At 42.4% G+C, this 27,796-nt stretch overlaps 1 protein-coding gene across 2 annotated transcripts in view; it reads right to left on the bottom strand.

The window, feature by feature from the left end:
• Positions 1 to 8,445: 8,445 nt before the first annotated feature.
• CCDC25 (coiled-coil domain containing 25) overlaps positions 8,446 to 27,796 on the bottom strand; it is a 45,641-nt gene continuing 26,290 nt past the window's right edge. For both annotated transcript variants that reach the window (XM_089686069.1, XM_089686070.1), the window contains 4 exons: positions 27,120 to 27,223; positions 24,004 to 24,206; positions 11,179 to 11,224; positions 8,446 to 9,063 (listed from right to left, as the gene is read on the bottom strand). In XM_089686069.1, coding sequence (XP_089542195.1) covers positions 9,034 to 9,063; positions 11,179 to 11,224; positions 24,004 to 24,206; positions 27,120 to 27,223 — 383 coding nt within the window. In that variant the 3' untranslated portion in view covers positions 8,446 to 9,033. The remainder of the gene's footprint in view (positions 9,064 to 11,178; positions 11,225 to 24,003; positions 24,207 to 27,119; positions 27,224 to 27,796) is intronic.

Here is a 27,796-nt window from a genome sequence, read left to right as displayed (position 1 = left end):
GCAAAGGAAGAGTGGTCCAAAATTCCGGGTGAGAGGTGTCAGAAGCTTATTGATGGTTATAGGAAGAGACTGATTTCAGTTATGTTTTCCAAAGGGTGTGCAACCAAATATTAAGTTAAGGGTGCCAATACTTTTGTCCAGCCCATTTTTGGGGTTTTGTGTGACATTATGTCATATTTGCTTTTCTGCCTCTGTTTTATATTTGTTCCAATACATACAAAGGGAATAAACATGTGTATAGCAAAACATGTGTTAATGCAATACCTTTTTTGTGTGAAATACTTGATTTTCAGGAAAAATATCAAGGGTGCCAACAATTTCGGCCATGACTGTATATATATATATATATATACACACACACTTCCTTTCTATAATTACTTCTTTATTGCAGCGGTCACTAAATGGCAGACTAATACACAAGAACGGCCCGAGCAGCACTCCCTTCTGGACCGCCAGCCCGAAATGACAGATCAGCCGCTCAGTAGGGCGATCGTCATGGCAACCGATGACATCACGTGTGTGCCCCGCCCCTTGCAGCTCACTGTCTCTGCGACTCGGCTGCCTGCTTGTACACGAGCGCGCAGCTGGTCCTTCAGCAAGGATCCCGGCACAGCTCCTGTCTGCCCTCAAGGTAGGGTGTGTTCTAACAGGGGCACTCAGATGGGCACATTGAATGTTAAGGGGCACACTGATGGGCACATTTATATTAAGGGGCACTCTGATGAGCACATTTATATTAAGGAGCACTATGGCAGGCACATATATATTAAGGGGCACTCTGATGGGCACAATTATATTAAGGTGCACCATGATGGGCACATTTATATTAAGGAGCACTATGATGGGCACATTTACAGTTGCAAGAAAAAGTATGTGAACCCCTTGGGATTACGTGGAGTTTTGTATGAATTGGGCATAAAATGTGCTCTGAACGTCATCTAAGTCACAACAATAGAAGAACACAGTCTGCTGAACATAATATTACACAAACATTAGATGTTGCCATGGTTTAATTGCACATAACATGTAAACATTCACAGTGCAGGGAGGAAAACGTATGTGAGGCCCTAGCTTAATGGCTTCTCCCAGAGCTAATTGGAGCCAGGAGTGAGCCAACCTTGACTCCAATCAGTGTGATAATATTGGATGTGTTGCTGACAGCTGTCCTGCCCTTAAAAAACACACACCTGTTTTGGGTTTACTCGTTTCAAGAAGCACTGTCTGATGTGAACCATGCCTCGCAGAAAAGAGCTCTCAGAAGACCTACGATCAAGAATTGTTGACTTGCATGAAGCTGGAAAGGGTTACAAAAGTATCTCCAAAAGCCTTGATGTTCATGTGTCCACGGTAAGACAGACTGTCTACAAATGGAGAAAGTTTAGCACTGTTGCTACTCTCCCTAGGCGTGGTCTTCCTGTAAAAATGACTGCAAGAGCACAGTGCAGAATGCTGCATGAGGTAAAGAAGAATCCCAGAGTGTCAGCTAAAGACCTACAGAAATCTCTGGCACATGCTAACATTTTTGTTGACACATCTACAATAAGGAAAACATTAAACAAGAATGGAGTACATGGGAGGACACCACGGAGGAAGCCATTGCTGTCCAAAAAGAATATTGCAGCACGTTTGAAGTTTGCAAAAGAGCACCTGGATGTTCCACAGCACTACTGGCAAAATATACTGTGGACAGATGAAACCAAGATTGAGTTGTTTGGGAAGAACACACAACACTATGTGTGGAGAAAAAAAGGCACAGCACACCAACATCAAAACCTCATCCCCACTGTAAAACATGGCGGAGGGAGCATCATGGTTTGGGGCTGCTTTGCTGCCTCAGGGCCTGGACGGATTGTTGTCATTGATGGGAAAATGAATTCCAGAGTTTATCAAGACATTTTGCAGGAAAACGTACGACCATCTGTCCGCCAACTGAAGCTCCGCAGAGGATGAGTGATGCAACAGGGCAATGAACCAAAGCATACAAGTAATTCAACAAAACAATGGCTGCAACAGCACAGAATACGCCTTCTGGAGTGGCCCAGTCAGAGTCCTGACCTCAACCCGATTGAAATGCTGTGGCATGACCTTAAGAGAGCGATTCACACCAGACATCCCAAGAATATTGCTACACTGAAACAGTTTTGTGAAGAGGAGTGGTCCAAAATTACTCCAGATCGTTGTGCAGGTCTGATCTGCAACTACAGGAAACGTTTGGCTGAGGATATTACTGCCAAAGGAGGGTCAACCAGGTATTAAGTCCAAAGGTTCACATACTTTTTCCTTCCTGCACTGTGAATGTTTACATGTTATGTGCAATTAGACCATGGCAACATCTAATGTTTGTGTAGTATTATGTTCAGCAGACTGTGTTCTTCTATTGTTGTGACTTAGATGACATTCAGAGCACATTTTATGCCCAATTCATGCAAAACTCCACGTAATCCCAAGGGGTTCACATACTTTTTCTTGCAACTGTATGTTAAGGGGTACTCTGATGGGCAACCGATGACATCACGTGTGTCCCCTGCCCCTTGCAGCTCACCGTCTCTCCGACTCAGCTGCCTGCTTGTACACGAGCGTGCAGCTGGTCCTTCAGCAAGGATCCCGACACAGCTCCTGTCTGCCCTCAAGGTAGGGTGTGTTTTAACAGGGGCACATTGAATGTTAAGGGGCACACTGATGGGCACATTTATATTAAGGAGCACTATGATGGGCACATTTATATTAAGGGGCACTATGATGGGCACATTTATATTAAGGGGCACGCTGATGGGCACATTTAAATTAAGGAGCACCATGATGGGCACATTTATATTAAGGGGCACTCTGATGGGCACATTTATATTAAGGGGCACTATGATGGGCACATTTATATTAAGGGGCACTATGATGGGCACATTTATATTAAGGGGCACGCTGATGGGCACATTTAATGTTAAAGGGCATGCTGTTGGGCACATTTAATTTTAAGGTCCACTCTGATGGGTACAACATAGAATGTGCCCACCAGAGCGCCCCTTAACATAACGTGCCCATCAGCCCCTTGCAGCTCACCGTCTCTCCGACTCTGGCTGCCTGCCTGTACACGAGCGCGCAGCTGGTCCTTCAGCAAGGATCCCGGCACAGCTCCTGTCTGCCCTCAAGGTAGGGTGTGGTCTTACAGGGGCACATTTATATTAAGGAGCACTATGATGGGCATATTTATATTAAGGAGCACTATGATGGGCACATTTATATTAAGGGGCACTCGGATGGGCACATTTATTGTTAAGGAGTCATGCTGTTGGGCACATTTAATTTTAAGGTCCACACTGATGGGTACAACATAGAATGTGCCCACCAGAGCGCACGTTAAGGGGTCACAAATGATCACATACTGTGGAAAGGGATACTCTGATGGGCACATACTGTGGAAAGGGACACTCTGATGGGCACATACTGTGGAAAGGAGCAGTCTGATTGGCACATGTGATGTAAAGGGGCACTCTGATGGGGAAAACTGATGTAAAGGAGCACTCAGATGAGCACACCTGATGTGATGGGAATACATGATGTAAAGTTGCACTCCGATGGGCACACCCTATTCGGACCTCGGCCAGAAGAAAATTTTTGTGACCGGATCTCCTTGAAATTTAAATTCAATACCCCTGCTCTATTGCATCTAAGAGGAAACCCATGGTTGTCATACAGGACGGACCTCTAACAAGTCTGCCTTTGTGCAGCCTCATGATGGCTTACAGGGACTAGTAATTTACACAATAGAGAGAAGGTCCTTCATGTTCTATTTTTGTCTCACAGGAAGCAACAATGGCAATGCATTTAATAAACAGCTAATTTTTGTACTTGGTGTAAAACGCTTGTTGTAGCCTGAAAAGTGAAAGCCACCACATCTAAGGACTAGTAAACTTATATATTACATTTTAGTTTCAATACACTTTAAAACAGTATGTATTTGCTGCATAAGTCACTTCTGTCACAAATGCAAAATATAAAGATTTATTGCTACCTTTAAGACAGTGGTTAGAACCATACTCTTTGGTTTTCTTTAGGCCTCTGGGCCAAAAGGTACATCCATAATGGCTGGATTACAATTTAATACCATCAAATTATTTATTCAAATTTGCATGCAGCTGCTTGAGGCTTGTCTACCATCATTAGTGGTGTAGGGAAACCATGACGTCTATGGAGTAGGGCTGCGAAAGTAACAAGAAAGTTTAAAAGGACAGGTTCACCTTTAAAAAATAAATGCACATTTTGGGGGGGGGGGGGAGATATATTATATATTTCCTGCATATTTTTTTTAACCACTTAATGCCGGTACGCCACCTGAGTGGTTACACCACAATGATGCCTGCAGCCATTTTCTATTTAGCCACTGGATAGCTTTTACATGCAGTGGGTGGGGATGTTTCCCCCTTCCCACTGCAGTCCACGGCCTTCTTGGACCCCCTACCTAGCGGAGAACACAAGTGTGCAGCCGGCAATTACTGGCTCAATCCTCTCTATGGTCTGATAAATCGGAAGCGACAAGTATTCTGTCACTTCCGCCGGATGTCAACAAAGCCATTTTTGGGTTTGGAAAGCAACAGATCACACCGATCTTGGTGTGAAAAGATGCTGTTAAAGTATACTAAATCCTGGATCCTGCATTCACTATATCTGGTCTCCCCGGACCCTGCATTCACTATATCTGGTTTCCCCAGGACCCTGCATTCACTATATCTGGTCTCCCCGGACCCTGCATTCACTATATCTTGTATCCCCGGACCCTGCATTCACTATATCTGGTTTCCCCAGGACCCTGCATTCACTATATCTGGTTTCCCAGGACCATGCATTCACTATATCTGGTTTCCCAGGACCATGCATTCACTATATCTGGTCTCCCCGGACTCTGCATTCACTATATCTGGTCTCCCAGGTCCCTGCAATCACTATATCTGATCTCCCCAAACCCTGCATTCACTATATCTGGTCTCCCAGGACCCTGCATCCTCTATATCTGGGCTCCCAGGACCCTGCATTCTCTATATCTGGTCTCCCAGGACCCTGCATTCACTATATCTGGTCTCCCAGGACCCTGCATCCTCTATATCTGGTCTCTCAGGTCCCTGCATTCACTATATCTGGTCTCCCAGGACCCTGCATCCTCTATATCTGGTCTCTCAGGTCCCTGCATTCACTATATCCAGTCTCCCACAGAACATGGAAATGAAATTATTTTAGTAAATATAAACTGCTAAATAACTTTTCTCATCAGCAGTTAGAGCAGTCTTGTGACTTCTATCAGTGTACAGCAGAGCACTGGTTAAAGCTTGTTGGAGGAGTTTTCTTTCTGCTCTAGGAGGATGCAGAATCCCTAACCTCTGGGCAGCGCTGATTGGCTCTGTGCTGAACACATTCACTCTCCCAAGAGAAAAAAAACTCTCTAACAATACATACCAAACTGAGCATGTGCAGAGTGTCTCCACATGATATGTCTTATCAGGAGATAAGAGGACACTGGAAGAAGGGGGGATCAGAGAAGACAGGATCAAACAGCCTTTTTACACAATTCAGAGGATTAACCTCTCTTAGGTTCCACAGTGAGTATAACAAGCATGCTTTACTGCATCTACAGACTGATTTTACTGTTGTGGGTTTAGTAACACTTTAAGGGCAGCGGAGAGCTCTGGGGTCTAATAGAGTACCTGTCACATGTCTATTGCTATCACAAGGGATGTTTACATTAAAAGTGATCCAAAAGAAAACAATAAAAGGGACAATGTACAAAAAAAAGAAAACATTTTTAAAGCGCCCCTACGTGATGGATCGTAAACACACATGAGGTATCACTGTGAACGTCAGATCGATAGCAATACTTCTAAAACCAGACCTCCTGTGTAAATCGAAAGTGGTAACTTGTAAAGGCTTTTAAGGTGTCGCCTATGGATAATAAAAGGTACGTAGTTTCCCGCTGTTGCACAGGCGTGTGCATTTTTAAAGTGTGACATGCTTAGCATCTATTTACTTAGTGTAACATCATATTATATATTTTACCAAACAATTGGGCTTTCTGCATTAAAATGAAAGTGTATTTTTTCAAAAAACATAAATTGCTTTTAAAAACCCGATGTGCAAATACAGTGTGACATAGAAATGGCAAACCCACCATTTTCAAAGTATGTAAAAAAGATAATAGAGCGAGCGCTAAATGCATTATATGATATTAAAATTATATATATCCAAATGAGTTAAAAGCAGCTAGCACTCAGGGTATAGGTAACAGTCCCAGAATCGCAATTTCTAAAATATTAGTGCAGCGCTAAACTAATATTTTAGAAACCCACCATTTTATTCTCTAGGACCCTCTGCTTTAAAAAAATATATATAATGTTCGGGGGTTTTAAGTAATTTTCTAGTTTAAAAAAATGCAGATTTTTCATGTAAGAATAGGCCTGGTCTTGAAGCGGTTAATAAACTTTACATTTCAAAATCACTATAAAACAAAACAACATGAAGTAGAAGAAAAAAACATCAGGCCAATGCAGAACAAATCTGTTTACTGCAGATCTATATTGTAGAAGCTAGGCATAGAAGGACCTCCAGTGACCAGTGTGAGAACTACACCCAAGTATATATAACAGCTGCGCCTTTGAGTCAACACAGCAGGTAAATTGCTACCCGATAAAGCTGAACTCCAGGCAGATATAAAAGATACAGTTTAATGCTGCTCAGTATTCATTCGTACGTCATCAAATGTATGAAGTAAATACCTGAATTAGGGTCTATTCACACAGCATCTCCTGCTCAGGGAAGTATTTGACCAGCACATGCCAGTGCCCATTCATTTCTACTGGGGCATGCAGCTGCATGGGCACATCTGTTGTGTCCTAATATGATATGTGGGTGAGTGCGGGTTCATGAACACACCTTGTATGTGTCTGCGAACACGCACGTGAACAACAAAAAAATGGGCTGTGGAAGATGTCAGGCGGCAGCACAGCCACGCAGCTGCTTCCACTTGACAGGCAGGAGTCTGCCTGTCAGTTTTATAGACAATCCCATACGATGTACGGACCTGGCAGCGAAAGGGTTAACAAGTCTAAGGTGGCTTTCACACTGATGCATTTTTACCTTGATAAAAGTGCAACAAAATGCAAACCCCTAAATCCTATGGGACTCTTTACACCACTGGTCTGCAGGTGAGGCGCATTTTGAAAAGTCCTGCATCTTCATTGCAATACACTGAATAGAGGCCAAGAGAGGTGCACGATCTTTCAGACCCTGTATGTCTCAATAACGAGAACCTGTCACCTAAAAATCATCACCTACGGGACTTTGTGTCCCCTAAGTGATGAAAGAAATTTTATTGCAAAAAAATAAAGTTACACCTAAGCACATAACATCCCCCCCCCCAAAAAAAAAGACATTTATTTGAGCCCCCCCACACACACACACGAGCATAAATACACACGTCAGGATGCCTACACATGAAAACGCTGATTGAGATACACCTGTTACATATCGCCATGCACCCCCCCACACACACACACACACGAGCATAAATACACACGTCAGGATGCCTACACATGAAAACGCTGATTGAGATACACGTGTTACATATCGCCATGCACCCCCCCCCCCCAACACACACACACACACACGAGCATAAATACACACGTCAGGATGCCTACACATGAAAACGCTGATTGAGATACACCTGTTACATATCGCCATGCACCCCCCCACACACACACACACACGAGCATAAATACACACGTCAGGATGCCTACACATGAAAACGCTGATTGAGATACACGTGTTACATATCGCCATGCACCCCCCCCCCCCCCCCAACACACACACACACACACACGAGCATAAATACACACGTCAGGATGCCTACACATGAAAACGCTGATTGAGATACACGTGTTACATATCGCCATGCACACTGGAGTTGAGAGCAATAGTTCTAGCACAAGATCTCCTCTGTAACATTACACTGATGACCTATAGGGGATCTGAAGCACCACCTATAGAAAATATAGGATTTGTCACCATTTCATAGGCGCACACAAATTTAAGGTTTGACATGTTGGCCATTTATTTACTTGGCACAACCTCATCTTTTAGATTTTATAAAATGTGGGTAATTTATTGCGTTTGTTTACTCTAAAATTCAATTCACAGGCATTGGTAGTGAAAGGGTAAAAGGAAGACGAAAAAGCAAACTTACTGGCAGGATCAACAGCCAATAAAAGTTTTATTGGCTGTTGATCCTGCCAGTAAGTTTGCTTTTAAAAATAATATAATATAAAACTGTGTTATGGGTGCAAAGTGCTGTTAATACTAGTTACATTGCAATTGCATCAGGTTTGACATTTTTTCTTTTGCCCATAAGCTCCTCTTTAAGAGAAGATTTCTTAGGATTTGGTTACATAAAATAAAAAAAAGACAAAGTGCAGATATTCCATATACTTTAATTCCCATCTTGCTTACTGCTTGCACCCAAACATGGCATGGAGCAAGAGAAAGGCAAGTCATTGTCACCAAATTTCAGGGATGTTTCCCCAGTGATCGAAATAATAAAAAATAAAAATGTGCATTCAATCGACGGCTATAAAAATATTTCCTTGTTTCTCCATGATCTTCAGGGTTGTCAGCTAAAAGTGTAACAGCCCAGCTAAGTGTGGGAGTGGTGACGGGGAGCGGCGTGTCTAGCTTATACAGCAGCCATTCCTTAGCGTGCAGATGGGTTTGTGATTTGAGCAACATTCAGGCACTGAAGGAACCTGCAGGCTAACTCAGTGTTATTCCACAAACGGGGGTAATCCTCCCAATCCTCCATCTCCTCGTCCAGGTAACGGAACAGGTTTAGAGGAGCAGACATAATCCATTTCAGGGTGGGAGGATGTTCCCGCTATCCCATGTAAGCCACCGCTGATGAGTCAGGCTGGAGCTGTAAGTAAATGCTGGATGGAGATTTAACGGAGAGGCTCCCGTTATTTTAGCATCGAAACAAAGGGTCCCCATCGCTACAAGACCATGCTACATGAACTCGTCGGAGTCATTGCCATCCTGCCGGAAGATAAAGTACAGAAATGAGTGATAACATAGAACTAGAGTGTGATCACAGAACAATTACATTTACCACTGAACTCTAACATCAGCAAGTATTGTCTAAATACAACAGTCATGTGTATTCTTCCTTGAGTCTTGGTGTGCTTTGTGTATTTGTTTTAGATCAGTGCAGTAATCCAGTGTGAGACTTTCTGTAATAAAGACTGCTTACTGCTGCTCTCTCTCCTCTTGATTGGTCTTGTATCCGCTCCCTTCTTTAGTTTTCTACAAGAAGCCTGTAGCGGGTGGGGCCCTGCATTCATTACAGGCTATGTGCAGCACGGTGCTGATGTCGCTGCTAGTTCTCTCCCTATTGATATTACATACCATATTGATAATTTTTACTCTTCCAACTTAGTAGGGCATATTGGCAATTGTAAACAGATTCCTTGTGTCATTTTTTTGGAACTGGAGAGCTTAGCCCTGCCCAATGCATGCTATTAACACTGAAGCTTAATGTTTGGGGATTCTCCAATCCTCTTTTTGGGTCCCCTGCAGGCTCTTCTGACTACTCCTTTCTATCGGGTGCCCCCATAGCAAGCAGCTTGCTATGGGGGCACCCGCTGCTCTGTGTGTCCATTCACACGGAACTGTGGCTTGGCTCCGCCCCCTCTCTCATTGGCTGACTGGCTGTGATTGACAATGGCTCCCACTTGCTGTCTCAGCCAATGAGGAGGTAGAGACCTGGGACTGCCGAGGCTGTTGTGCACATCGCTGGATTGAGATAGGGCTCAGGTAAGTATTGAGGGGGCGGGGGGCACTGCTGCACACAGAAGGTTTTTTAGCTTCTTGCATAGAATGCATGAGGGTGAGAAACCTTGAGCCTTTAAAACTGCTTAAAGTATTGGCAATTCACACTAAAGTGGAACTTCACCCAAAGGGGACATTCTGCTGTTTCTTCTCCTCCATCCCCTCCTCTGCCATTCTGCTGTTTCTTCTCCCCCACCCCCTCCTCTGCCATTCTGCTGTTTCTTCTCCCCCACCCCCTCCTCTGCCATTCTGCTGTTTCTTCTACCCCACCCCCTCCTCTGCCATTCTGCTGTTTCTTCTCCCCCACCCCCTCCTCTGCCATTCTGCTGTTTCTTCTCCCCCACCCCATCCTCTGCCATTCTGCTGTTTCTCCTCCTTCACCCCCTCCTCTGCCATTCTGCTGTTTCTCCTCCTTCACCCCCTCCTCTGCCATTCTGCAGTTTCTCCTCCTCCACCCCCTCCTCTGCCATTCTGCTGTTTCTCCTCCCTCACCCCCTCCTCTGCCATTCTGCTGTTTCTCCTCCCTCACCCCCTCCTCTGCCATTCTGCTGTTTCTCCTCCCTCCTCTGCCATTCTGCTGTTTCTTCTCCCTCACCCCCTCCTCTGCCATTCTGCTGTTTCTTCTCCCCCACCCCTTCCTCTGCCATTCTGCTGTTTCTCCTCCTCCACCCCCTCCTCTGCCATTCTGCTGTTTCCCCTCCACCACCCCCTCCTCTGCCATTCTGCAGTTTCTCCTCCTCCACCCCCTCCTCTGCCATTCTGCTGTTTCTCCTCCTTCACCCCCTCCTCTGGCATTCTGCTGTTTCTCCTCCTTCACCCCCTCCTCTGGCATTCTGCTGTTTCTCCTCCTCCACTGCCATGTTTGACAATTTTATTTTTGTGAGGGGGTTACCTGGTTTTGACAGTAACCCGCTCCCACTTCTGCTTGGATATACTACGTAATTTGAGCCGAAGTTCTCCTTCTTCCTGCTTGCATTCCTCTGAAACACATCACAGGTCCCAGAAGACTGCAGGACCACACACAAGGCGCAGCATGGCTCGTGCATGTGCAATGGTAAGCTGGCTGTGAAGCCGCAAGCAGTCACAACCAGCTGCCCATGATGCTGGCGCTGGGGACTGAAGACCTTAGAAGAAACCAGCTCAGGTGAGGATGAAGCTGGTTCGTGGGACAGGCGAGTGGCAGTTTATTAAAAGTCAGCTAACATTTAATTTTTGCACCTTCGACTGAAAAACTGCTTTAACCTTTGCACTTTCATATTACTGATCAGCTAGTAAATCAGCAAATCACAACGAGATTGAAGAGTTATTCCTGAGTTTACTGACCTGATTGGAAGACATGTTTTCTGTCTTCATCAATGATGAGTAATTCCTGAGGAAAGAAGAGCAAGGATGTTAGTACACAAGGCAGAGATATTTTACAACAGCCAGTAAAGCCTAGGTCAATGAGCTTCAGGCTTACGTCGATGACCTCCTTCTAACTTGCTTCAAGAGGGTTTTGCATTTCTATGGGCTTGTACAGGTATCCAACAACAGCTTGAAGTGAATTAACCTCCCTAGCGGTCTGATTAGGCCAGTATTTCTGTGCTGAAAGCGGTACATTGTTTTCAATGGAAATATGTCGTTTTTTTATTGTAGGCCTGTAATTCTTAGGAATAACTCACTGAAATCTGTCCGAACAAGTCTAGTAAACATCTCGGGTATGATAAAATTTGAAACACGAAATCATAAATTATAATATAACATAAAAAATAATATAATAATAAATTTAATGCAATAATGTAATCAAACCAAAAACACTGAAATTTGAAATATAGCGCCAAGTTCACACATCACTGAGATTAGTCGCAGAATCGTTTTCAGTGTCTGATGACGAATTTCCCCACGAATCATTATCACTCAATTCTGCAAGTGGTTCTAATTTACTATCGCTGTTCTCTAGGTGGTCTAAAAACGCTTTTGACCTAAAGGGACACTTTTTGGACACCATGGACATTTCTCAGTTTCCAGGCAGAAAGAACAGTAAAAATGCAGGCAGGGCACAGGACAAAGCACTCGGGACAGAATGTATGTGAAATGGTTTGATACAGTTGTGTTTTACTATGTGATTTTAGTGTATTTAGTGAATGTCACTTTTAAAATTTTTGAATTTTCTGCCGGTACCGACGCTCGCAGGGAACGGAACCTGGAAGACGGATGCCGGCATCGGCCGGAGGAGATGGTCGGGGACGCTGCAGGGGGGACATCACGGGAGCGCAGGACAAGGTAAGTGCAGGAGGGATCCCAGAGCTACAATTTTATCCATATTCAATATATTTAAAAATATATTTCAATAAATAAATATATATACACACACACATACACACACATATACTGTATGTTGAAATGCGTTTTTTATACATTACAAAATATATGAAAAATATTTTTAAACATATATATTATTTTTTTATTGAAATATATTTTGAAATATATGGAATATGGCCAAAATTGTAGCATTTCAAATATATGTCAATATATTTGGGAAGAATATTTTTAAAATATATTTCAAATATATTTTTCTTCCATGTAGGTAGTCAGCCCTGCAGATGACTGGAGATATATCAGATTTTCTTCCCCTGTTATACAGAAGAGGGGTCCTTATTTATTATTATACAGGATTTATATAGCGCCAACAGTTTGCTCAGCACTTTACAATATAACGGGAGACAATACAGCAACAATACAGTTCAATACAAGAGGGATAGGAGGGCCTGATCCTGCGAGCTTACAATCTAGGAGGGAGGGGTTCTTAAAACTGCAACAAAACAAAGATCCATATCTCGCAGCATATGGATGACACATCACTATCTACATGTCTTTGTAAGAGTGTTTCCTACCTTAAAACAAACACCAATTTTTGTTTTATCCTTTGAACAGAGGGAGGAATAGGTTAGACCATTTGTCAGGCTTTTTATTCCAGTGTTTCTACTTACTTTTTATCCCTGTGACACTAGAAGAATGGGGTCACTAGGAAAGGAAGATAAAGACAGTAATAAAAAGCCTAAAAGAGGTTCTACTGCTATTCACTCTACTAAAGGATGTTTTTGATGTCTCTATGGCCTATTGCAGAATTTTCTAATCATTTCGTGTCACATGCCCTCCAATAACCAGAACTCATGTGAGAGGAAATCTCCTTAAGGACTGTTCCATATCTATGTGGCTTTCCATGCCATGTTTGCACAGGAACAGCAGCGCATTCAATTTATTAAACTGCTGTGCCTGTGATTTCTGCAGGGAAAAGGCCTCTGCAACTTTTTTGAAACGTGGTTGCACAGAAATTGTATGGTGCTTTTGCACCATGCAATTTCCATATGAAGGTAAACCGCACCGCATTTTTCAGTGGGTGGGGGTGCCATTAAGAAATACATTTTCTTTACAGCACCACTATATGTGTATGGCTGTGGGAATGCATGTGACTAAGGCCGGTCATAGATGGATCGAGATTCATTCCATCTATGAGCAGGCTGATTTTACTGAAGTCGATCCATCGATCGAATTCACTACAACCACCGTTGGATTTTTTTACATGCGATAACTGCCAGCAACTACAGTATAGCCACCAGCAGTGAACATTGTATTCTGCCAGCCAAAAAGGCTCACCACCAGCAGAACACAACAGTGATGCGGGAAGGGATTCCCCCATCAACACTGTGTTGATGATGGAATCAAGCAATTTTCTTTCCTTCCACCTGTGGTGGAAAGAGAGAAAATTGTATTGTCTATGGGCTGCTTTACATGCACCCCCCGCCCCTGCATTTATGTGAACCTAGCCTAAATGTGACACAGACTGTAATAAAAAGCTGACAAGAGTTCCAGCCCCTTCTTTACTCCATTCAAAACATAAAGCTATTAGAAGGTTTGGGTTTCAGTTTAAGAAAACAGAACTACTGGATCATACAGTGAAGGAAATAAGTATTTGATCCCCTATTGATTTTGAATGTTTGCCCACTCACAAAGAAATGATCAGTCTAAAAATCAATGGTAGGTGTATTGTAACACTGAGAGACAGAATAGCAACAAAAAATTCAAAAGAAATGCATGTCTTTTATGCAGGTAACAAAATGAGATTAGCAGCACTCCCTTTAAGAGACTGCTTCAAATCTCAGCTTGCTACCTGTATGAAAGACACCTGGTAGCCAGAAATCCTGCTGAATGATAGGGGATCAAATACTTATTTCCCTCATGAACATGCAATTCAGTGCATCATTTGTTAGACAGGCATTTCTTTTGAATTTCTTGTTGCTATTCTGTCTCTCAGTGTTACAATACACCTACCATTCGATTTTTAGACTGATCATTTCTTTGTGAGTGGGCAAACATTCAAAATCAGCAGGGGAGCAAATACTTATTTCATTCACTGTATATAGCAATAAATAACTTGAGAACAATGCTTTCCAGGGGGTAGAGCAATACCTCCATAAAAGTTCAAACATATATTTTTGTAAACTCTCCTAGGTGTCCCAATGATAAGAGTGATTTGGATTTTGTCTGTGAGTGTATTTCACAATGTGCCTATTTCAAATAACCCCAAAGTGATGTCCTATTCCACTGTCTTCATTCAATATCTTCACAGGCGTGTTTTCTACTCCATTCTCCTCAAAAAAAGATAAACCTCACATAGTGCATTATCCTCAATATATACACACTTGTGACTATGAATCACACTTACAAAAATCTGTGTAAAAATGTGCTCAACTCCACCACATGTCCACGTCTAAATATCTGTTATCCTTACTCTTACCCTCTAATTACTTGAAAACTGCTTATCATACATTCCGCCTCCTGGATTCTTCCACTAAATAAACCTTCCTTCCATGCTTCCCAAAAGACGAACCCTCCAAAAAGATATAATATGGTTTAATATCCTTAATTCATCAATATTGTTCTCTCATGTGCTCACTTCATCTCATAAATAAATACACCACCAGTGAACAGTGGATCCACGCTCGGCCACCTCACAGACCATGCAGCTTACCAAACTTAGCCAGCGTATCAGTAAGAAATAATATCAGTTCCTCCTGGCCACTCTGACTCCACATAACATACAGTCAGGTCCATAAATATTGGGACATCGCCACAATTCTAACATTTTTGGCTTTATACACCACCACAATGGATTTGAAATGAAACGAACAACTGAAGACTGTCAGCTTTAATTTGAGGGTATTTACATCCAAATCAGGTGAACGGTGTAGGAATTACAACAGTTTGCATATTATAATTATATTTAGAGGGTGACCGGTTGTGCAAGATTATGTGACTGTATTTGCCTTTTATTAAAGTTGTTTGGAAGCTGCACTATAATGGCTTGTTTGTGCTCTTATGAGGTACCGTCCCTTCTTTTTGAGGTCGGTGATTGATGTCTGCCTGAGAGCAGATTGCTCCCTATCTGGAGGGAGTCATTTAAAGGCAAAGCAGGTCATTCCAGGTCCAGATTATTATCTTGGGAAGTCCAAGGAGGTGTACAGTTGGAGTCAAGACAGTGAAAGTGGAGATCTGGGGTATGATACTCAATAAAGCACTTCTGACTAATCTATAAATAGGGGGGGTCAAGACAGTTTGGTAAGGAGTTTGGTGCTCTCATTGTGGTGGTGTGCTGATTGTTTCTGACACTGAAGATGGTGCTGGGATCCTCTCCTTGAACTTTGTGTATCATTATTGCTATCATTTTATGGACTTTATGTACATGGACTTTTTTGGTTAACTATTTTTTTCCTTTGTTCAGCGCTGCAGAATGATATATAGTGTTATTGATTTGTGATCTTCAGATCTTTGTGGTTGTTTTTTTCTCTTGAGAGTGGCTGTTGCACTTCTTTTTGAAAATTAACAGAATACCTATTAATTGCCTGACCTGCTGTCCCTTTCATGTGTACTGGCTGTCATGTCTGCAAATACAGCCATTTCAATTTCTGTCTGTCATTCCCTACTATAGGGTTACAACAAAGACTTTAAAGGGTCCTCCTGGGGCCTCAGCGTAGCCACCCTTAGGTGCACACTGCCAGCTGGGACTTGTGCCAACGCTCCATGGCAGACAGCTCCCAAGCCCTGTATGCAGAAGCCACTCTTCTAAGTGGAGGTACAATAATTCATAGTTTCACTTGCGTGGACCTAAGAGGAAAACTAAAAACAGCACTGCAGGTTTAACACCACTTTAAAATTGGCATTTCTGATGTCACATGAATTAAAATAATCAAATACGTTCATTCTCTATTCTAATTTACCAACAAAAAGGACACACAAAATTCCAAACACTTCCGACTTCCACAGGCTTACGACCACCAAGATTACGGTTAACAAATAGCCAAAGGTTAAACTGCAGCCATTTATTTATTTATTTCAGGTACTTATATAGCGCCATCAATTTACGCAGCGGTTTACACACATATATATATATATATATATATATATATATTGTACATTCACATCAGTCCCTAACCCTCAAGGGGCGTACAATCTACCATACCTAACTTACATTCTTATATACACATACTAGGGCCAATTTAGACAGGAGCCAATTAACCTACCAACATGTCTTTGGAGGTGGGAGGAAACCGGAGTACCCGGAGGAAACCCACAGGCACAGGGAGAACATGCAAACTCCAGGAAGGAGGTGCCGTGGCTGGGATTTGAACCAACGATCCTAGTACTGCCAGGCGGAAGTGCTAACCATTTAACCACTGTGCTGCCCAGCCATAAGCTTGTTTTAACTCCTTGACTGCCATGACGCAGGAGATATGTCCTTGCCAGCCAAAGGGTTTGAGGTGCAAGGACACAAGTGATCCAAGCTAGCACAGGGCATATGAAGACCTCACACAAATGTACTAAATTACTGAAAGTGTAAATGGCAAGCGACATGTCAATATAGAGCTAGCACAGGTGTATGTGCACTGGACAATTCACTGAAAATAGCCCAGTCCAATGAAAGATTTATATTTGTCCTTTTATTCAGTTTTACTTTGTCCAATGGTGACCCCCAGAGCCAAAAGATCACCCCTCGGGTCTGACAGCTGCAGCACCTCCCACGCTGGTTATAAACGGAGATGCTTGCCATTAATAACAGTTCTCACATAACACTCATATACTCTCTTCTGCTGAGCTGCTGCACAGACTCTTTGTCAGTGTATTAACCTAGCACTAAGCGTAGCATAACATACACTCTAGAGAAACAATATTCAGCTCACATTAGTATCTGTCATCAGCCTGTGTGTAAGCAACACAACCCAGAATGTACAGGGACACTCAAATAGCCAGGAAATAAAACCCTCGCCAGTGTGAAAGATGGCATTGCATGGGACCTTTGTATTACTGAATGCATAATGGATTTCACTGGACTTTCCCCATTTAGTGGCCATGTGAGTTATTTTCCTTATAGGGTACCTAAACCAGTGATGGTTAACCACTTTAATACCAGGCACTTTCACCCCCATTCTACTCAGGCCGATTTTCAGCTTTCAGTGCTGTCACACTTTGAATGAAAATTGCGCGGTCATGTAACAATGTGCCCAGAAGAAATTATTGACAGTTAAAGCTTTATTTTTGTGGTACTTTAACCACCAGGTTTTCTTTTTTGCTAAACAAAAAAAGATTGAAAAGTTTGAAAAAAACAAAACATTTTTCTTACTTTCTGTTAAAATATTTTGCAAATAAGTAATTTTTATTCTTCACTGATGTGCACTGGTAGGCTGCACTGATGGGCTGCACTGATGATCAGGAAACTTCTGACTAGTGTCCTGATTATCAGTGTAAATATCCCATTAGAATTGCTGGTTAATGGCTCTCCTTTGCTCACTCTTAAACAGTGCGTGAGGAAAGAACTGCCAATAACCGACAAGTTTGTTTACATTGTGATCAGCTGTGACTGGACACAGCTGATCACATGGTAAAGGGCCGTTGTGATTGGCCCTTCACCTTGCTCTGTGATCAGCAGTGTCTGAAGGACACAGCGATCACAGAGTGCGCCCCATGCGTGCCCTGCGTGGTTCTGGGAGGACGTCAATAGAAGCCTTCCTAGAACTAGCTGACCTTGCTGAAGTCATCATTTGGCTATAGAGCGGTTGGCAACTGATTAAGGTATAACCACAAGAAAAACTTTTTTTTTTTTTTTTTAGTTTTAGACAGAGTGGAGAGGATTAGAACACCTATTAGGTTTTCGTTGATGTCTGTGCCCCCGTTAGGGAGATTTACCCTCTCTATTTATCCTATTTACCATTATCATTGAAAGTGAAAGTAAAAGAAATTCCCAAATTTTGGGTTGTCCCCAGAAAAGTAATAGAGGGAAAATCTTCCAATGGGGACACAAGTTCTGGTGAGATGGGGGGACCCAAGGGATTCACTTAATTTGCAGGGATTTCCTCTCACTTCCTGTTCTGGCTATGGGACAGGAAGTGGAGGTAAATCTCCCCAATGGGACACAAATGACAAAAATAAAACTGACAGGTTATAACCCTCCCTTACTCTATCCAAAATTTAAAGAAAAAAAAAAAGTTTTGTCGATAGCTCTACTTTCACTTACTTGAAATAAGAGCCTCAAGTGTGGCCCGTGAGATCACTGAAAGGCCGCACATGATATTCAGTGAATGTAAAGCTACAGAAAGCAGTCAGAGACTGAAGACTTGCAAAAGGAGAAAGAGGCTGCAAACACAGTATAGGTAATAGTGGCTCAGTGGTTAGCATTTCTGCCTTGTAGCACCTGGTTCACATGCCAGCCAGGAATCCATCTGCATGATGTTTGCATGAGTTTCATCCCACACTCCAAAGACATGCAGTTAGATAAATTGGCTGCAGTCCAAACTGGCCCTATCATGAGTGTATGTGTATGTATGAGAGATAGGAACCTCAATGTGGAAGAAAAGCCTTATACATATATAACCCCCTCCACAATCGTTAATGTAACAAAACGTCAACCATATGTTCCAAAATGGAAATATTGCCGTTCTTCTACCTTTTTATTGTGCAGTTCACTGCCAGTCATGTGACCGTACTCCTCTACTTTTTGATTCTAAGTGCAGTTGGTGGGCGTGTAGTAAAAGCTAGTGAGGGCGTGACATGCCTTGCAACTTTGAGTCTGGAGCTCTCTCATGATTTGCAGATGCACTGTGATGTCACGGAAGGGATGGGGCTGGGCGCGCTAACTGGAGCTCGGAGGGGCTGTGTGGCTCTGTTGGAACAGGCACCGGCAATTCGAAAGTGCCTTTGAGCAGCCAAATTTAGCTGCTCAAGGCAAACGTTGTCGGTGAAGGAGAGGAGGGTTGCTCAGTGTCTGAATTAGACAGTTGTTTCTAATCAGACATTTAGCAATCCAAAACGTGTATAATATAGACGTTTATCATCTTTTTCAATTAAATAAATGGTAGATTTTGTATTCTGACTAGAATTGCAATTTAGGTTAGCAAGTTCCTTGAGGGCAAGGAATAATGTGAATGTATAATTGAAAGGGTTAATAGTTAACTAACTTTTGCTTTGTGCCTACTAACTTATTCAAGATGTTCCCTTGGCATTTAAATGCTGTTATCTATGCACACATTTTCCCTTGAGAAATTGCAGAAGTTAGTATTCTGTTGCATTTTGTTATGACTAGCCATGTAGTAGTTTACTGAGATCTTTTTACTGTATTCTGATTGGTGTTTTATGGAAACTGCCTGAAATATGCTGTGTTATCATTTATTAGTTAAGGCCTAATCAATAATAAAGGAGTTGAATTCTGCATCTAGGTATTTGTGTCGCAGTGTTCCCAAAGTAGTCTGAACTGTATGTCATTGTATGCAGGAAGAGGGCCTGATGTTCCTGACAATAACAAGTTAAGTACTTTGTATATTGCCAGCGCTATATAAATACCTGACTGTAATAAATAAAGAGGTTGTTGGAGACTGGGGACATGCCTATTTAGTCATTCTTTTACAAAAATCTATTATATAAGACCAGAAAAAAAAAAAACCCAAAAAAGAGATGGACAGCATAGAAAAACATAAGAAAGAAATGAATCAAACCAGTCTAAGCAATATTTTTCCTTCAAAGGCTTGAGTATGAAGTTCTCAATTACACTGCCTCACTAGACAATATTAGCTTTATTTCATGTCATCAAAGGGCTTGGCATCACAAGTCTGGGCAACAGCAGGAGGTAGGGTCGGAAGGGCAGCCTACGTAACTTCCTATACAACTCTCAAGAGTTCCTGGGCTACACACAGATGTGGGATGGCTTGGGAGCTGCTATAGCGCTTGTGGTACCCTACAGTGCAGTGATAGGAAAGCAGAGACCTCCATAAAGTGTGAGAAATAAGCCCACCTGCTGGGGCAATGTCTCAGGTGACTAAAATCTGCAGGACTCCTTTCAGTGGATTGAGGCACAGTGGTCACAACGGGTGATGAAAGGCAAGCTTAGTTTTTGGGCACAGCACTACTCAGCTGTCCTGCTGGAATGTGCAATATCCTATAACAGGCTGCTGCCTAGGCAGCGATATAGCTGAGAACTAAGCCTGCATTATTACCCTTGCTCCAAGTCTTTCTGTATATGCCTATTATGCCTTGCCAGGGTCTCCCCCTCCCACACCTTGAGCCTCCCGAGCAGGGAAGGACTCTGTCATTAATAATTAGCAAGGAGCATATCCAGTGAAGTCTGTGCTGCCTGCGTGGCATGGAGCAGGTGATCACTGTGCGCTCAGTTCTGCTCTCCTACCCCCCTCACTAACACACATATTATAGGAGCACTGAAGGCTGGCAGGGGGTAAGGTGAGCTCTGCTGGACAGACAATACATTCAGTACAAATTCTACCATCAGCCATCCAGAACTTCACAGATGTCTTGAAGAGTGGCAATAGGGGAACATTGTGACAGGTTGGGGCAAAGTGGAGAGAGAAGCAGGCTTTGTTTTCAGTCACACTACTCTACTGCACTGAGCTGTCAGTATTCTGTGTTGCTAGGTGGCAGCCAGTTTCTGGGCATCAAGGTAATGGTGTGTCAGAAAACTAAGTTTGCTTTATCTATCCTGTATGCTGGAGCTATCTTACAGAGTGGTAACACTATGGCATATTGAAAAGGGGGTGGTAAAAGAAAAGCTTTATTCTCTGTACCTGTATTGTGGAGCACAATACAGCACGGGGCGTAGTAGTGATGGTGCAACTCTAGATTCCCTGCCAGTACCCTTTGCTTACCTGAGGTGATTACTGCCTCTGTAGACGCCGCTGATCTGTCATTGAAATGTACAGGGCTCAGTGGCTGCAGCTGTCATTCGCAGGAATCCGCAAACTCCTGCAGCTGTCATTCGCACCAGTGAATGTAGCCTGAGCCTTTTTAAGTTAATTCAATATTCAAGTTTGTATTTAAAGGCAACAGTCTCCACCACAAAATAATTTATACGCAGTTCCTGGATAGTGTCAATATTCTGGGCCATTGCTACACAGTTACAGTCTGATCACTGAGGGAGAATAGACTAAGGAAGTGCTTCCTCCTGCCTGCAGCATGACAACATCATCTCAACCCAGGCAAAGTCACTGGACTAGAACTCAAGGATGGCTGTAAGCATGTTTGACAACAAGGTGTTGGGACTTTAAAGGAGAAATACAGCCAAAGCCCATTTGGCTGTACTTCTCCTGTGGATCACAGGAGTGCAGTTCGTTTTGCACTACCGTGACCCGTTTCCTGTGATGTCACTCAGCCGGTCCAGGCTGGGGAAAGATCCCGACTTTAAAGTCGGTATTTACCCAGATCTTTGGGCCGGCAGCTCCTCTAGAGCCAAGCACTCCAGTTAGTGCTGGGGGGCGAAGCAGAGAGCCGGAAACTGACAATCCCGGTTCTCTGCTCAGAGCAGAGGGAGAGAACTGAGCGATCAGCGGTGTCTGATCGCTCAGTTCTCACACTCAGAACTGGTGGGGGACAGATGCAGCATCAGATCCATGCTGCATCCACCTAGGTAAGTATAATTTTAAGTGTTACTAAATCCACAACAGTAAAATCAGTCTGTATATTCAGTAAAGCATGCTTGTTATACTCACTGTGGAATCTAAGGGGTTAATACTCTGCATTGTGTAAAAATGTAGTTTGCTCCTGACTTCTCTGATCCTCCTCTTCTTCCAGTTCCCCCCTCTTATCTCCTAAGACATATCGTGTGAAGACACTCTGCACATGCTCAGTTTGGTGTGTATTACTAGAAAGGTTTATTTTTTTGTGGGGGAGCGTGCATGTGATCAGCACAGGGCTAATCAGCACTGTCCAGACAGAGGTCAGGGATTCTGCATCTTCCTAGAGCAGAAAGAAAACTCCTTCTACAAGCTTTAACCAATGCTCCGCTGGACACTGACAGAAGTCATAAAGACTGTGCTAATTGATGATGAGAAAAGGTATTTAGCAGTTTATATTTGCTAAAATGATTGCACTGGCATGTTGTGTGCACTGTGGTAGACGGCATATAGTGAATGCAGGGTCCTGGGTTTAGTAAAACCTAAAAAAAAAAAATTATTCCTAAATTTCTCTTTTAACAGTTCACCTTCTTATATGAGGTGTGTCCAAGATATAATGAGAATGAAGTTCCTACGCTCGAGAAGGGCTCTGTGAAGGAAGAAGCTGGCCAAGGTCACTTGGGGTGGGGTGCCAGGTATACCTTAGAATACTGATCAGTTGAATTTCAGCCCTGTACAAGTCAAGGCATTCTTTTTTTTTTTTTTCTTGACACCCTGTTCAAGTGCCTTGTATTGAGAAAAATGCAAGGGAGTTTGGAACAGCGGTACGCAAAAAAATATTTGTATGAAATTGGGTAAAATTGCATCAGAAACTTTGGAAATGGTGAGGAAAGCTTATGAAGAAGTTGCACTATCATCTGCACAAGTGTATTGATGGCACAAGGCCTTCAAAGAAGCACGACAAGGTGTTGAAGACAAACAACGATCAAGACGCCCCTCTCCATCAAAATTGGAACAGAATATTACAAACCGGTATCCAACACTAAAGAAACCATGACTAGCATGGAGAAGGTTAGCGTAGTGTAGCTTAGTGTAGATCCTGCCCTAAAAGAGTCTACCTTGTCTTGGTGGGCAGGCTAACAATCTTTTGGTTAAAAATGTCAAAACTGAAGAAGGTGATTGTAGCCGTATTAGTGCACTTTCGACAGAAACAATTGAGTACTGACGTGATACTTTTTTATTTGTACTAACATACAATTTTGAGGACAAGCTTTCGGGGTATGTCCCCTTCTTCAAGTTCCAGGCAGTACTATTTCCATAATAGTACTGCCTGGACCTTGAAGAAGGGGACATACCCCGAAAGCTTGTCCACAAAATTGTATGTTAGTGCAAATAAAAAAGTATTACGTCAGTATTGAAAACTGAAGAAGGAATCATTTCTTTCTAGACAGTTTCATTTTTGGCCATTTGATAAAACTAAAAGATTCTAAAGGGACTATATATATATATATATAGCTACAATGAGATCTATGTATATTTTAAAGCTAGCTTGCATGTTTTTAGTATTTTCAACTTTATACCTTTTGTGTTGGGAAGATTTCTTTGCATGTCGTTAATATTTTTAATTTTATATCTTTCATGTCGAGAAGATTTCTTTATTCTACAAGAGAGCCTGACTGAGTACAGATCTTGGTGCGTGAATGAAGGAACATTGCCTTTTACTATTTAGTTTACTAAGAGCCAATGTGTGTGCAGCCATCTGCACTGGAGGTTCAGTGAATTGTATTGAGGGATTTCGAATTGTATTGTAATTGTACTGTCTCCTTTTAAAGTGCTGCACAAACTGTCATTGCTTTAGAAATCCATAATATTAATATTTAAAGCTTGGTAAAAAAAATCTGGTAGGTTAGAAAGCGGACTGATGTCAAGGGTGACAAAAACTGAACCTGCACCGCTTCTTCCACTGCAGCACACCACAATGCAAATAGTGCACTACTGTGTGTTCCGGAGTGCTGCAAAGCACGGGGGTTTCTTTAATGCATTAGGATGCCACTAAAAATTAATGCCGTTGCTCTAATGCGTGCACAGTGCATTGTGGCAACTGCAAAGCATAGGTGTGAATGGTCCCTAAAGACTCCCTCTCGCAGATTCATAATAGAAGGTGAACCAGAGCATCCCAAGGTCAAGCTCAAGATGCATGCAGTTACACGGAGCGATGTACCTTAGTTCCTCCATCTCTTTCTTCTTCTTCACCTCTTCCTTCTCTTTCTTCTTCATCTCCTGGATCTGAGCCTTTTTCTCATTCCTCTCCTCCCGATCTCGTGACTCCTTCTCTGCTGCCAGGTCTGGGGAACGTTCATCTTTTGTCTTTTCCAGGCGATTTAGAATCTCGTTCACTTTCTTCTCTACAGTCACAGTTTTCACCTGAGGAATAACACCCAAGCAATGAAGACTTAAAGAAGAACTATAGGCAAAACGTTTTTTTTTTTCTATTTTGGATAGGACAAGGGAGGGTTATAAATCCTGTCCGATTTTTTTTTCACCTTGTCCCCTTACTAAGATTTCCCTTCACTTCCTGTCCCATAGCCATACAGGAAGTGAGAGAAAATTCCTGCAAATTACAGAAATCCCTTGGGGACACCCAGGTCACCTAACTGGAAGATTTACCCACTATTACTTAACCCAAAATCTGCGATTTTCTTTTACTTTCACTGTAAATCATAATTGTAAACAGAACAAAAAGAGAGGATATATCTCCCTAATTGGGACACAGACAGCAATACAAACTGACAAGTGTTTTAATCCCTCTCCACTCTATCCAAAAACAAAAAAAAATAAAGTTTTGCCTTTAGTTACACTTTAAACATGGAAAAAATTTTTTTTCTGGAGTACTGTTTATAAAATTCACTTAAAAAAAACGCACAGGCAGACCAGTGTACCCATGAATGACTGATCTGAGCAGTTTACATTTGAGATATCTCTCCTTCCTCTCACAACAAAGAAAGGAAATTAGTATTTGTAAATGAAGATTAACGAATGAAGGGATCCTACCAAGAAAAAAAAAAAAAGGATTGTTTCAGTGCAGACGATGATAAAGGATATATATGAAAAATCACTATACATTCCCTTTAACTGCTTCAATGCCAGGCACTTTAATCCCCTTCCTGCCTTTCAGCGCTGTCACATCATTTTTTCACACAAATAGAGTTTTCTTTTGGTGGTATTTCATCACCACTGGGTTTTTATTCTTTGTTGAGCAAACAAAAAAAGACTGAAAATTTAGAAAAAAAAAAACCAAACACGTTTTTCTTCGTTTCTGTTATAACATTTTGAAAATAAATACATCTTTCTTCATATATTTAGGCCAAAATGTATTCTGCTACATTTCTTTGCTGAAAATAACTCAAATCAGTGTTTGTTATTTAGTCTGTAGGAAAGTTAGTCCACAAACTATGGTATATATATCTGAAAATTGAGCAATCCTGATGTACTGACGGATGGGCTGTGATTGGCCATGTCTGTACCATGTGATCATTGTGACCAATCACAGCTAACAACACAATTGTAACAATGAATGGCATGAATCAAAGCCATTCATTGTTTACTATTGTCATGTAATCTGCTGTGATTGGTCAGAGCGATCACATGGTACCAGCAGCGGGCTGGTACACTGATGAGTCATTGGCTGTATCCCGTGGACACAGCCAATGACAGATCGTACCCGCATGCAAGCCTCGTTCCCAGAGGATGTCATATGACATCCGCCCGAAATGAGGAAGGTCCCGTCCAACCTATAGCAAATTCACGGCTGGGTACAGCTATGCAGACGTTACTCAAGAAAATGTTATTGGACAACAAACAACGGTGGCAACATTCTAAGTTTAAACAGATCAGTTATAGAAATCACAGGAGAACCTAAAAGCTGGCACCTAGAGGTGCTACACATAACCCTATTTACTTAGCAGAGGCCTAGAAGCCTCCAAACGTTTGGGATGCAATAGAGGTGTGCTGTTCAAAAGTCTGTTCTGCAACATCTTTCATCCCCTGACCAAACAAGAGTTAAAACCGAAATCTGGTAAAAAAATGTTTTGGCCCATGCAGTGTGGCTGTGCTGGCACTGCACGGGTCATATGCTCATTTTGTTCTAGGGGAGAGGACACCGATGATATACTCACCTGTCCCGCCGATCCTCCCTGCACAAGACTGGTCCTTTTGGCTCCTGCCCCCCTTTGCAGTCCAGCGGTCTTGTAAATGGACTGTTACTGACATCAGCATGCTCAATGCACATTCCACAGACAGGAACAGTCCACTGCTGGACCATGGGGGATCGCATTTTTCTGTGGGATCAGTGGTTCAGGTGAGTATGAACTTAATCTGCACCCCTAGAAAAAACGAGCAGGCACAGCCTCACTGCATGGTAAACAAAAAATTCTAACTGGAGTCCTGCTTTAATTGCCACGTTACAATTAAAGCTGAACATAAAAGACAGCAATCAATGCAACTCTGTATTCACTAATGCCTCCTAAAATTTTTATTTTTAAAGCGTTAGTTCACCTTTGCACCTGTACACCTTGTACAACCCCTGGTTCCTGCTGTACTTACTGGCTGCATGGGCACTGACAGCTCAGCATTCCCGGAGAGACGCACTGCACGGATTAGGGCAGTGGGCAGGGTGTACAGTGTTGGTTCACCTTTACATTTTTTCTGTAAATCAAAAGTCTTCTCCCCCACCAGATAGGGCTGTGCTGCGTGGCAGAGCTGCATACACCCCGAGACTGGATGGGCCGAAATATAAATCCTTTGACAGATTAAACATTAGGGGGTTGATTTACTACATGCAAATAGACTGTGCTTTTTGCAACGTGCAGTTTCTCCAGTACTTAGTAAATGAGCAAAAGCTTTGCTGACTTCTAGCATCCAATCATGTGCAAGCAAAAATGCTGCTTTTTTTTATTTTCCTTTCACGTGATTGGCTATTCTTTGCAAACTGAAGCTTTAGCTCATTTACTAAGCTCTGGAGCAACTGCACTTTGCAAAGTGCAGTCTATTTGCACTTAGTAAATCAACCTCTACATGTGTTTCATCTGTTTATTTAGTGGCTTGCCTGGAGTTCAGCATTAAATATTAGTTTTGTTCTAGTATGATTTATTTTGTATGTGTAACAGTGATGAATAGGATTCTGTAAAGTTGCCAGCAGTCTATTACCAAGCCCTGCCAATAATGAGCGATTATATGCCACCTTGTAAACAGGAAAAGGTCTAAAAAGGTTTGCTTCAGTTTATAAATAATTCCATCACTGCTAAACTTTTATGTTTATGTTTCCAAAACAGAAATTACGTCTTTCTGCCGTTGAAAGCCGATCTGGCCGACATCCATGTCTGACGTTTTCTTTAAATTAGTCCACGGAGTGTACACAACATTGATGTTGTTCATCTTGCAGCCTGGCGACAGAGAAGGAACAGGAAGGTCAGCATACTGACTTGTACATGGCTTGCTGTGCTGGTTTATCCTTATGCTTTAAAGTGTATCTAAACCCAAAAACAAAAATGTATGATATTGCAGGTTTGTAGTCCTTGGATGTGGTGGTTGCATTAGTTTTCTGTTTTCAGGCTTTTTTTCCCCCCATTTTCAGCTAGTAATTCTAACACATTTACTGTCCCATCATGGTTACTACTGTATCCATGGAGGGAGCCATGGTTAACACACAGTCTGGACCAACCTGTCTGGCTTTGTTCAACTCTATTACATGGGAAGTGATGATATAGTAGTTATCAGAAGGAAGGCAACATTGTTTTGTGCTTCCAGGTCAGCTTACAGTGACACTGCATTTCTGACAGCAGTAATAGGTATTTTCTGTACTTTTCAGAGAATGTACTTAGCCAGAAAAACGAAACCTAATGCAGGCACATCTAAGCCCCGATTCACATATGTGCAGCCTTGCGGGAAGCGTTTTGCGCCGGCACGAGAACCCATTCCTTTGAAAGGACTCGCATGCCCCGTGACATGCAGATAAG

Source organism: Staurois parvus, unplaced genomic scaffold (genome assembly GCF_062004578.1).
Source record: "Staurois parvus isolate SC_StPar_1 unplaced genomic scaffold, SC_StPar_1.0 ptg000390l, whole genome shotgun sequence".
Classification (NCBI taxonomy): Eukaryota; Metazoa; Chordata; class Amphibia; order Anura; family Ranidae; genus Staurois; species Staurois parvus.
The sequence above is the reverse complement of the archived record's forward strand: the minus strand, read 5'-3'. Positions and strand labels throughout refer to the sequence as shown.